Below are 12,246 nucleotides of genomic sequence, written 5' to 3'. Positions count from 1 at the left end.
TTTTTGCCAACTTTGCCTATATGGTACCACATCAACACAGCATGGAATTGTGGACAAAAACTAATTCTACAACAAATATTCTTTCATTTTGGGCCTGTGTTATGGCCTTGTGGGTCATATTGTGTATATCCCTGTGTTGCTTCTGTCCCCTGCAGGTGCTGAGCATTGTTGTCCCTAATGTGTTGCTGTCCTGAGGAGGGCCTGGCTTGGAGCCCGATCAGCCCTCTGATTGGTCCTGTGGCAGCTCAGGCCTCGCTTCCTGGACTATAAAGCTCACTCCATGTCTGGACTTCGGGGTGGGAACACTGCTGCGTGTGGTGTGGGAGCACACCAGCGTGTGGCCTTCCCTCCAGCCGTCCACTTATCTGTCATTCTGAGTGTCTTTACGTTTAGTGTTTGTTAGGTGTTAGTTGTAGCTTCATTTGTCTGTTTGTTAGAGTGTGTTTGTCCATCTGTTCATCCCCACTCTGCTATGTAAGTTACCCTGTTCATCATTTCATTATGCACGAAGCCACTTTGTATTTATTTTGTGTATTAAAGCAGATACACTTCTATGAGCTGTATTGTTCTTTCACATGTTACGGGCAGTAAAACCCCTAGACTCTTATGGTTCGTAACATATTTTCATTTTCCAAAAGTGAACCTGTTAATTGGGATTTATTTTTCTAAAAGTTAACCCATTAGTTGGGATCTCTCCTGGTTTTTTTGGCTTTTCAAAAGTACCCATGTTAAGTGAATATTAAGTGGCTGTTTGTCAGTTTTTTGTTCCAAAAGAAAGTTGAGCTTGTACTGTGGTCATTTGGTCTCTCTTTCTTGTTTGGTTGTTGCTAAAACTGAGCCCATACTCCTATATGGTGTCTCTTTTTTTTTAGTAATATTCGTTTGGTGAACCTGCATTTGTTAAAAGAAAGTAACATGATGTTTTCTTTTTTTTCGGTCCCGTTTGTGATCGGCTGGAGTTGCTATTGGTAGGTATGTTGCTCGTATTTTGTTGCACCTTAAGTTTGGTTAGTTTAGTATAGGTGAATTGGACAAACTAAAAGCTGTTAGATTACCAAATTTCTTAGAATCTCTGTGGCGGGGCTGCTGGGAGGCGATATAGACAAGGGTGGTGGTGGAGCTGTTAGTTCGAGGTGGCTTTCTGAATGTGGCATCTGAGAGACGGATGGTCAGTGCAACTGGTTGGATAGGGGGGGAGGATGAAGCGGAGGCTGAAGATTCTTCCCTGGGTGCCGCCAGAGGTGCTGACCTGCCGAAAAAGGCTGGGGGGGTTCTGGGGAACTAGGGATAACCCTTTGGGGGGTGAGTCCTGATAGGGCGCCGGCTGCGACGCCTGCTCCCCGGCCTGATGACACAGCCACGGGAGAGAAATGCCGGTCTGGAGCGCGGTGCTCCTGCTCTAAGCCCCACCACCCAGAGATTGCCTTGGTCCCGTTTGCTGCAGAGAAGGTGAGAGTGAAGTCTGCTTTTTCAGCGTTTGTGTCGAATGTGTTGCTGCCACGGGAAGATTGGCTTAACCCGTGAGGAGCTTGACATGCTAAATAATGGTGCAGAAAATCGAGTCATATAGCTGCTTTTGCCCTCCGTTCAGTTGTGCTGGAATCGCACTAATTTTGATATAATGCAGTGGTGCTGCGATGGCACCGTTCATATTTCTGAAATCCATAACCTGATACGGACGAGGGTGGATATGGAATGTAGTGAAATGTTTATTTGGCCGTGTCGTGGTGTGTGCAAACTCCGGAGGCTGGCACCCACGGCAGCAGTCAAACCTTGTAGCGTTTCTTTTTTTGGTTTTCATTCAAGTTGTCCTATGTTGGACTCAGGTACATTTAGTGGTTGTGCATTCAACCGTAGAGGTTAGTTAAACAGAGTGGGTTTTTCATACCTCGTTTTTGGTCCGTTGGTGGGTAATTCAAACTAGTTCTGAAAGTGTGACAGGTTATGTTATAACCTTACGTACCAAGGTGAATGTAGTTTGGGTATTTGTTTGTTAGTTGGCAAGGCATTTACCACAACTAAATGTGATGTCGATATATGGTGTTTTAAACTGTTCAGGTACTATACTTGCTTCTTGTCGCTGCTATTTTGCTTTTGACAGGCCGCGTGTTGTGTCTATTTTTGCCATGATGTTGTAGAGGCTTCAGAGGCTTCTTTAAATTATATTTGTAGCATTTTTCGATGAGCGTCCGCGCCGCTGTTTTTTTTTAGAAATAGTCGGATTTTTGCGAGCAGAAACCAAATTCGTTTTTGCAAACCGGTGGTTTGACACTTTTTCGTGGATTCATAAATACTTGTGACGGGGTTTGGTGAGCCATTGCCCTGACGTAAAGTGGAATTCAGGCATGTGTTTTTATTGCCACGGTTTTTCGATAGCACGTGTCACTTTACACATTTGGGTGTAAAGGCTTGTGTGTTGTGTCGGCTAGTGCCTTGAACAGGTTGAACGTTTCAGTATGTATTGTGGAGAAAGCGTCTTTATTCCACTCTACAGAGTATTAGAGCACTTGTATTTGAGGGTTGTTAAACGCTGCCCTCGTGTGGGCGTTGTGAGTGTGGCAGACCTCCAAATTCAATGGCTTGCTCATTTAGGGGTCCTGAGTAGGACCAGGCGTACAAGTTAAGTGATTGTGGATCCAATCAAATTTAGTGATCATGTAAATCAGATTCATCCTTGGATATCCTTTTTTGTTACGCACTAAAAGGGTTGAGATTTTGAAGGGTGGTGATCTGAATGTATTGTGATTAATCTGTCATGTGGGTTTGCTTAAACCATATTGGTCTGTGTAGTGATTAAACTAGTTCTAACATGAGAAGGGTTACGTGGTAACCTGACGTACCAAATTGAATTGGTTTTCGCTAAGCTACGTTTTTGATTGCGGTCTCAGGAGAGACGTTAGGAGTGAGGGAAATGTCAGTGGAGATTTGGGAAGAGTCTCAGCAGAGAATGTAGTATGCAGATTGAATCTCAGAGGAGGTTTGGGAAGGGTTCTCAGAAGAGAATGTAGTAGGAAGAGTGAATCTCAGTGGACATGGGGAAGAGGTCTCAGTCGAGACATTAGGAGAAAGGGTCTTAGTGGGGGGGAGATACTGTAGGAAGGAGTATATTCAGCATGTTTTTTTTTTTTTTTTTAGTGATGTGAAAGTGGAATAATCAAACCTTTTTTGTTAAGGGTAAAATGTTTGATCTTAGGGGGGAGGTGTTATGGCCTTGTGGGTCATATTGTGTATATCCCTGTGTTGCTTCTGTCCCCTGCAGGTGCTGAGCATTGTTGTCCCTAATGTGTTGCTGTCCTGAGGAGGGCCTGGCTTGGAGCCTGATCAGCTCTCTGATTGGTCCTGTGGCAGCTCAGGCCTCGCTACCTGGACTATAAAGCTCACTCTGTGCCTGGACTTCGGGGTGGGAACACTGCTGCGTGTGGTGTGGGAGCACTCCAGCGTGTGGCCTTCCCTCCAGCCGACTGCTTATGTGTTTCATGTCCGGTTTAGTTGTAGTTCCATTTGTCTGTCTGTTAGGTTGTGTTGTTTGGTCATCTGTTCCACTTCATTCAGTCATGTAAGTGTTCATTCATTCTGGGCTCACAGAGCCACTCTGTCATTATCATTCATCATGCACTATGCCACTTTGTAAGTTATTTGTGAACTGAGTATTAAAGCAGATACTCTTTTATGAGCCGTGTTGTTCTTTCATACATGTTACGGGCAGTAAAACCCCTAGACTTAAACAGTTCGTAACAGCCTGACATAGGCTAAACCTCATGGTGGTCCGTGGCTCAAAATGCTGAATAAATAATGGCCCTTGATATGAACAGGGTTGAAAAACACTGAGGAAGAGCTATGCTTGAAACAGTACACCGTAGTCTGAAAACCCATCTTTTCAGACTCCACCATGGCCCATAGCCCTTACCCTACCCCCTTAGACAGCACTTTTTAGACTTAGATAGCATTTGATACAGACTTATAGCATGTTATGTAGACAGCACAATAATTGCATTGTATGTAGTCATAGCACTTCATAGTATATATGTACAGCATAGTATAGTATATATGTATAGTTTATATGTACAGTGTCATTATATGTTCTAGCTACGTTCTTAGCTTACGCATGTTTCTTGATAAATGCTTTTTATATATGTGATGTATTCCCATGCTTTTTGTTCTTGCTTAATGTAAATCGCTTTGGATTAAGAGCGTCTGCTAAATGCCTAAATTGTAATTGTAATTGTACACACACTAAACCAGTGGTTCTCAGAGTGGGGTCCAGGCAGGGACCATCAGGGTTCCTTTAGGTCGAGGGTTCCAAATGGACCTTTTTACAGGCCTGTAACTCTCAAGAGTTATGAGGGGTCCTTGAATTTAAAAGGGTTAAGAACCCACTGCATATTCAATTATCTATGGGAGCATGACCCAGCGTGAGGACTCTATTTTAAAAGGGTTAAGAACCCACTGCATATTCAATTATCTATGGGAGCATGACCCAGCGTGAGGACTCTATTTTATCGTGTTCTTAAGCACCTGGGAATTTATCGCTGGGATGTGTGCTCTCATTCCTACTCTCATTCCCAAATCGACTTCTTGGGAAAATGTGACCAAAACGTAAAATGGTTGACATGAGAATTTGATCAAATGTATCCATGTGAGAGCGTACAAATGTAACCAAATGAACCCGTATAAGGATGCCATACGGGTCCATTTGGTTACATTTGTACACATTCTGAATATAAAAAAATATAATAAAAAAATAAAAATATAACCCCCCCCCCCCCCCCAAAAAACAAAACAGGGGGTCCTCAGAGATGTTACAGGGGGCCGTCAAATCTTTGTGTGATAGGGACTTTTTATTTGTACATTAACCAGTTGAATCTCTATTCTGGGGGGGAGGGGGGGGGGGGGCAATAGCCGACAATAGCAGATCTACAAGCTCTCGGCTATTTCCGGCAAAGAGGTTTGGTGTACATAGGGATGATGGAGCAGACCATGTACAGAGCTAAAGTCAAGTTTACAAATTATCGAGGATTGTTGAAGTGGTTAAATGTCTGGACACACATTTAACATGGATCCAATATGTAATGGGGGGTCCCTGCTTCATCTCTCTCTCTCTCTCAGCTAAGGCCGGGGGTCCATGGCCTGAAAAACGTTGAAGACCCCTGAACTACACTCAGGGTCCACGTCATGAGTCCAGCCTGAATGTTGGAAAGGGGGTGCGTTGATTTAGCGATGCAATCAGATCCCGACCGATCATCGGTATACATGTGACATGTTGGGAGTGAGCATGAATGTAATACACAGAAAAAAATACAATACAATTGGAACCAAATGGACCCTTGTTTTGCTGGTGGTTATTGTTATGTTTTGAGATGTGTTTAAATATAGAAGACAAAGTTGTTTGAGTTGCAAATTAATTGGAAATTCTGAGGCGCTGCGTCCTCTCTGTGTGCAGCAGAGTGCTCTGTACCTGGCTGGAATGAGATCCAAAGGTCAGCTCAGCTACGATCCAACACGCACACGCCACATGCACGCATGTCGCACGCGCGCGCGCACACACGCACATACGCACACATGCACGTAATCACATGTTAGCTTTACATTCCTTCAGCTGATAGTCTCTCTCCATCTTTCTCTTACCACCCCCCCACACGCACGCATGCACACATACGCACGCACGCACGCATACGCACGCACGCCCGCCCGCCCGCCCGCCCGCCCGCACGCACGCACGCACGCACGCACGCACGCACGCACGCACGCACGCACGCACGCACGCACGCACGCACGCACGCACGCACGCACGCACGCACGCACGCACGCACGCACGCACACACACACACACACACACACACACACACACACACACACACACACACACACACACACACACACACACCAAATATTTACTCTAAGCATTGTGTGTGTGCAGCGCGTGCGCTCACACACGCATGCATGCCGAACAATAACCAACAGTTTGAAACGGTTGCAATGTGACCTACTGTAGATCTATTGAAATGCCTGATTCTGGTGAGATGGTGCTTTGACCAAAATGACACAAAAAGCACAGCTTAATGTTTGCTCTCTCAGGAAATGTCAAACACAGTCAGACAGCTTTCCACCAACACAACACAGCCTACGCAATGTCTCACAGTGTTGAGAGAGAATACATCATTTCAATGTCTCAGTGTGGAGAGAGAGAATACATCATTTCAATGTCTCAGTGTGGAGAGAGAGAATACATCATTTCAATGTCTCAGTGAGGAGAGAGAGAATACATCATTTCACAGGAAGAACACAAAAACATGACCACTTTCTCCCTTCCTTTTTGAATGCCTTTTTAACCAATGCATCATTCTTTTGTTCGGTGTCATATATTTATAAATGCCCATTTGAAGACAATTTGCCTGGAAAGAGGGTGGCTATATACGCTCAAATACACTGCATGGATTATATTCAAATTGCACATATAAACTTACCCGCTGAGACTGGTGAGACACAGAGACAGCCGAGGATGAGCAGTGGTGCGGTTGGAATGAAAAATCTCTCCATCTTTCTGACATTCGGGAGACGTGCGAGCCCATTGACTCTGGCCAGGGCTGTGTTAACCACCACCTCGGTAGTGCGCGTCAGTTCGTTCATGCGTATTGTCTCGAATAATGAACTGAACAGAACAGAACAGAACAAAACACGGACGGACGACTCGGCTATACAACAGCTACAGTCTCTCTCTCTCTAGTCTGCACGCTTCTTCCTGCCGCAGATGATCGGCTGCTCTACTGGTGGTGGTGGCACGGATGGAGGGCTCTTCAGCACCTGGGACAGCGACATGCAACAGTAGCCTGCTTTTAGGAGCGACGCCGGGGCGTCATCATGTCCGTCTGCGAAGCCCCAAGCCTCGGCTGAAGACAGCCAGGTGTGCGGGCATCCTGCTCGACGTCTCGACCCAATGCTGCTGCTGCTGCTGCTTTGTGTGCTCTCTCTCTCTCTCTCTCTCTCTCTCTCTCTCTCTCTCTCTCTCTCTCTCCCTCTCTCTCTCTCTCTCTCTCTCTCTCTCTCACCCTCTCTCTCTCTCTCTCTCTCTCTCTCTCGGTCCACGAGCCGAGCGAGCTGCGTGCAGCCGCGAAATCACTCCAACTCCATCTGTGCCACCGAGGCGAGGCGAGGTCTGCTGCTGTTCAATGAGTCTAAGCGGCTGCAGATGGCTGCATGCAACAGCATGAGACGATCTGTGTTCTGACTGAGTGCCTCTAAAGCGTCTCCTCTCCTACATCATGCCCACGGACACTTGCCCCAGCTATATAGGTTTGAAAGCTTCAAAACAAACACGTTCATTCAGAACATTCCAACCCAACTGGCTGCATCATGGCTTCACAGTTCTACAGTTTAGCCTACCGCTTGATATTTAGGCAAGACAAAAAGTGGAAGGTCCTCTTTTCCTTGGAGGCCTGCAGGCCTTAAATTATTATTATTATTAGGCAACTGTCCAACGTCACATATAGGCTACTGTAGGCTATAGCTACACATTACATCTTTCGCAAAACCCAGTGTCCTTCACATTCCATCACAAAGCTCACGTTCATTACATAAATGCTGTAGGCTATAGCTCAAACAAGCTCCTCCACATGCGGCTTAAAATATAAACAGAGCAACATTTTGGGTAGGCTTGCCGCTTGGCTATATCCAAACAAGAAACACAACACAGCGACGGCGGCTCAAGTTTAACTTCGTCCTGAAAGCCCTCCGTTCTTTGAATCGAGACGAGGCGAGGCTGCTTTGTTATTAAGACAGTCTAGTTCTGTGCATTATTAGACTGCCTAGGCTATACTGCCCACTCGTAGATTAAATATGCAAGAGTAGGCTAGAGAGAACCCACGCAAACAGATGCAAGATGTGCAAAGATGCATGATTCATTTCATCTCATAAATAATGTCACCATGGCACATGCATGAAGCTTTGAACTGCTTTTTAGGAGAAAACATTCTTGACTTTAACACCCATGTGGCCGTCAGGTCAGCTACAACAACTACAGCTACAACTGCACACAATTATTATTATTATTAGGCAAATATATAACACACGTGCAAGCTGTTGTGAAGAAAGAACCGAACAAGCTTACCTGCACACACAGCACTTTAATCATCTCTCTCATGTGTACGAGAACTTCGAGCCGGGCTGCGGAGTGCGGACTTTGTGTGATGTGATGATGTGTGAGAGAGAGAGTTGTCCGGTTGTCCCGAATCCCGATGTTCAGCTGGGATGTTTAGTTTAGGACAGTCCGGCACACCGGCACGCCAGTCCAAAGTCAGGCGACCACAAAGTCCCCTGCGGCTATAGTGTCACCATTGAAGAACTATCCTGTGCCTTTGCGTCTTTGCCACATTATTACGTGCACTTCTGTTCACCTTGCTTCACACCATGCTGCCGTTGTTGACGTAGTTCAAAGACAAGGGTGTAGTACTGGGAGGAGGGAGGAGGGGGGTTCATTGCGCAAAATGCGCACGGTCCACGCGGGCTTGTGTGTACTGTACACGTGCACGCGTGAGCGTGATTGTTTTGTAGACTACAGTGAAGGATATGTCCTGAAAACAGGCAAGAACTAAAAAGGAAGAGGACATATACAAACGATACGAAATACAGTAATATCTACTAGAGTTCTCTTTGTATGCAGAACTTTCACTAATTAGGCTCTATTTGTAACGACCAAGAAAACCCCAAAAAAGACTAGGCCTATGAAGAGAAGACCACCAATGCCCACCAAATTATGGTGGGCATTGGTATCTTAAAATACATGAAAAACAAATCCTCAGCAGTGAGGGTTCTTCCATTTTTTTATGAAGAAACAAATTGTAGTTAAACTCCAAAGACATCAATCTAATAAAAGTTATTCATTAGATGATGAAGAACCAAGTTGCTTCTGATGTGCGCAGCATGGGCTGGGGACTGCCAATATCCAATATTGTATAACAGCCAAAAGAATAAAGGCTTTTTTAATCCTTTTTTTCCCTTTTGGTTTTGGAACACTTGCAATTGAGTGCATTTTTTTTAAATAAAGTTTAATTACTAGTCCACTTTCTTACACCCACCAAACCCACCAAGCATTTCTTTTAAGCCAAGGCTTACAGTGTTTCTCGAATTGTTCGGATCATAAGCTCAGTGTTTGAACAATCCATTACAGCAGTGGTTCCCAAAGTGGGGTCCGAGGACCCCTAGGGGTCCTTGAGAGAGTTCCAGGGGGTCCCCAGCTAAATGATAATCAACCAAATGGACCCTTATGGGTCTGTAATTCAGAGAGTGTACAAATGGAACCAAATGGACCCAAGAGTTAAATTAACATTGGTTTTACAATAAGGGGTTGGAGATATAGAAATGCCATTAAATGGGGGACTGTAGCCTAATTTAGGTCAAACTGGGGGTCATTGAAATGAAACGGGTTGATAATCACTGCTAACCGCTAGTTGCACTCTTCGGTGTGGTGGAACCAGATCAGGTTCAAAACAAATGAGGCACGGGCCATTCTCACTGGTACCGAGACGACTCGCCCCTTTTCCAACTCGCCCTCGCGAAAAGTGAAGACGGCTCGCCACAGAATTTCGAAAAGTGAAGACGGCTCGCCAAAGAATTTCGAAAAGTGATGACGGCTCGCCCCGAGCCGTGGAGAGCCCGCCCCCATAGTGTGGACAGCTCGCCCCACAGCGTGGACAGTTGATATGTGGCTAAGGGAGCTGGGAGGAGTGCTGCATTTGGAGAAAATTAGATTTACCCTGTCGAAAAGGGAACCCTTATTTCAAAGAATCTGGTCACCCATTATTGAGATGCTTGTTGTGTTGGACTGAAGTGATTGAATACGATATTGTTCTGCCCCGTAATGTCATCTAATTAATGTAAATGTTTTTTAGATTGTGTTGTGATGTTGTTTCTGTCCTCGGAGTGCGGTGTAGTCATCAGCCATGTCGGTTATTATTTTATTGTTTTTGTCTTTTTCTTTGACGGTTATGTTTTGTCTCTTTTTATTGTAAGTCTTGTTTTGTTTGTATGTTTCTGCTATTTTTTTGACCAATCTGTAACTTGTTGCTTAAATATTACTGAAATGCCTGTATACCAAAAATTCATAATAAACAGATGTTTAAAAAAAAGAGAATCACTGCTAGAGCCGTGAAAATCTTCTCTTATGGGGGTCCCTGCATGGCATGTATTTTCAAATGGGGGTCCGCGGGCTAATGAGTGTCAATTTGGGGGTCCTTGACATGAAACAGTTTGTGCATTGGCTTAACCTACCACTGAAACCCTATAGGCCAGGCCATAGCGGTGGTGGCCATGCAGTTTGTGGTGCCACAGATAGAAAGCCCATTCAATTTTCCCATAACTACTTCCAGAAGATATTTAAATTCATTATATATACACCACCAAAATGGCCACCACACTGCTATGCCCTATAAGTCCTACAAGGATCTATACAAGGCAAAATTCGACACACACGTTCCACACCTCCACAGGGGGTGCAGTGCCCGGTGTCGTTCCACACCCCCACAGGGGGTGCAGTACAAGGTGTCGTTCCACACCCCCACAGGGGGTGCAGTACCCGGTGTCGTTCCACACCCCCACAGGGAGTGCAGTACCCGGTGTCGAGTCGTTCCACACCCCCACAGGGGGTGCAGTACCCGGTGTCGAGTCGTTCCACACCCCCACAGGGAGTGCAGTACCCGGTGTCGAGTCGTTCCACACCCCCACAGGGAGTGCAGTACCCGGTGTCGAGTCGTTCCACACCCCCACAGGGGGTGCAGTACCCGGTGTCGAGTCGTTCCACACCCCCACAGGGAGTGCAGTACCCGGTGTCGAGTCGGTCCACACCCCCACAGGGGGTGCAGTGCCCGGTGTCGAGTCGGTCCACACCCCCACAGGGGGTGCAGTACCCGGTGTCGAGTCGTTCCACACCCCCACAGGGAGTGCAGTACCCGGTGTCGAGTCGGTCCACACCCCCACAGGGGGTGCAGTACCCGGTGTCGAGTCGTTCCACACCCCCACAGGGAGTGCAGTACCCGGTGTCGAGTCGGTCCACACCCCCACAGGGGGTGCAGTACCCGGTGTCGAGTCGTTCCACACCCCCACAGGGAGTGCAGTACCCGGTGTCGAGTCGGTCCACACCCCCACAGGGGGTGCAGTACCCGGTGTCGAGTCGGTCCACACCCCCACAGGGAGTGCAGTGCCCGGTGTCGAGTCGGTCGGACCCACAAAAGGCCTCTGCCTGGACTCTGGACAGGGCCCCTGCCCGCATGCTCCATATATGGAGCTGGCCTGTTCTGACATCACAACACTCCATATGGACATGCCTGACACAGAACTATAGTCTCCATATATAGGAGCAATCAAATTATTATTGGCTTAGGAATGTCAGACAAAAAAAAAATCTCCACGAAAATCAAGAGCTTAATGGGGTGTTAATTGATAGAAAGTAAGTCATTTTAGTTTGAACTACTCCTTAACCCATTTTGTCGAATCAATCCCTCTTTTCACAAAACCTCAAACAAGTTCAGGACATTAACACAACTAGAAGACAGGCAGACTAGAGGGGTTGCACCCGTTTGTTTGGTGAGGAACAACAATGTTGCATGTGAAGTTGACAAGGTCCTCTGGCAGTACCCAGCCAGCACAGAGACGAGGTGCTGAGGCAGAATTATTCATCTCTTATTGACTTTGATTTAGCATCTTCTGAATATATTTTTGTGTCTTTCAGATTTTCTTTGTTCTTTGTGGGAACTGTATGTTTATGCAAGTACTGAATAAATACAGTTCAATACTGTATTTATTTTCCCTCTAACATGCCTTGGACTCTGTCTTGTCAATCTTTGGTACAGTATAGTGTCTAATAGTGTTATGATGAAAGCATTGTTTGATTCGCACAGATCCTACTGTTTTGAGGCGATCGTTTCATTTCGTGATTCAGAAGTGTGTGAATGAAGTTTGAAGATTTGGTTTTGTGTTTAAAGTTTTGAGATAATGTGTGGTTTCTTCAAGAGATGTATTTTAGCAGTTGTGGAAAAACTATTGAACACAAACATGGTGCAGTTCCGTCGGGGGCATTGGGGGGCATTGCCCCCCCCAGATTGGATTTTGTGCCCCTCCAGTCCAGATTGGCCAGTAGTACCAATATTTTAATGTTTTACAAATGTTAAAAAAAATCAAAGTTCATGATTATTGTAAATATATACATGTTCAAATTAATTGATTAATTAATAGAAATACAAGGTAATATGCATGCAG

General features: G+C 45.8%; 1 protein-coding gene across 1 annotated transcript in view; it reads right to left on the bottom strand.

The window, feature by feature from the left end:
* fndc5a (fibronectin type III domain containing 5a) overlaps positions 1-6,537 on the bottom strand; it is a gene marked incomplete at both ends in the record, with an annotated part of 144,078 nt that extends 137,541 nt beyond the window's left edge. The window contains one exon of the mRNA XM_079528878.1: positions 6,465-6,537. Coding sequence (XP_079385004.1) covers positions 6,465-6,537 — 73 coding nt within the window. The remainder of the gene's footprint in view (positions 1-6,464) is intronic.
* Positions 6,538-12,246: the final 5,709 nt, after the last annotated feature.

The sequence above is a fragment of the Electrona antarctica genome, assembly GCF_951216825.1.
Source record: "Electrona antarctica genome assembly, chromosome: 18".
NCBI classification, from domain to species: domain Eukaryota; kingdom Metazoa; phylum Chordata; class Actinopteri; order Myctophiformes; family Myctophidae; genus Electrona; species Electrona antarctica.
This window is presented reverse-complemented; position numbering and strand designations above follow the sequence as displayed.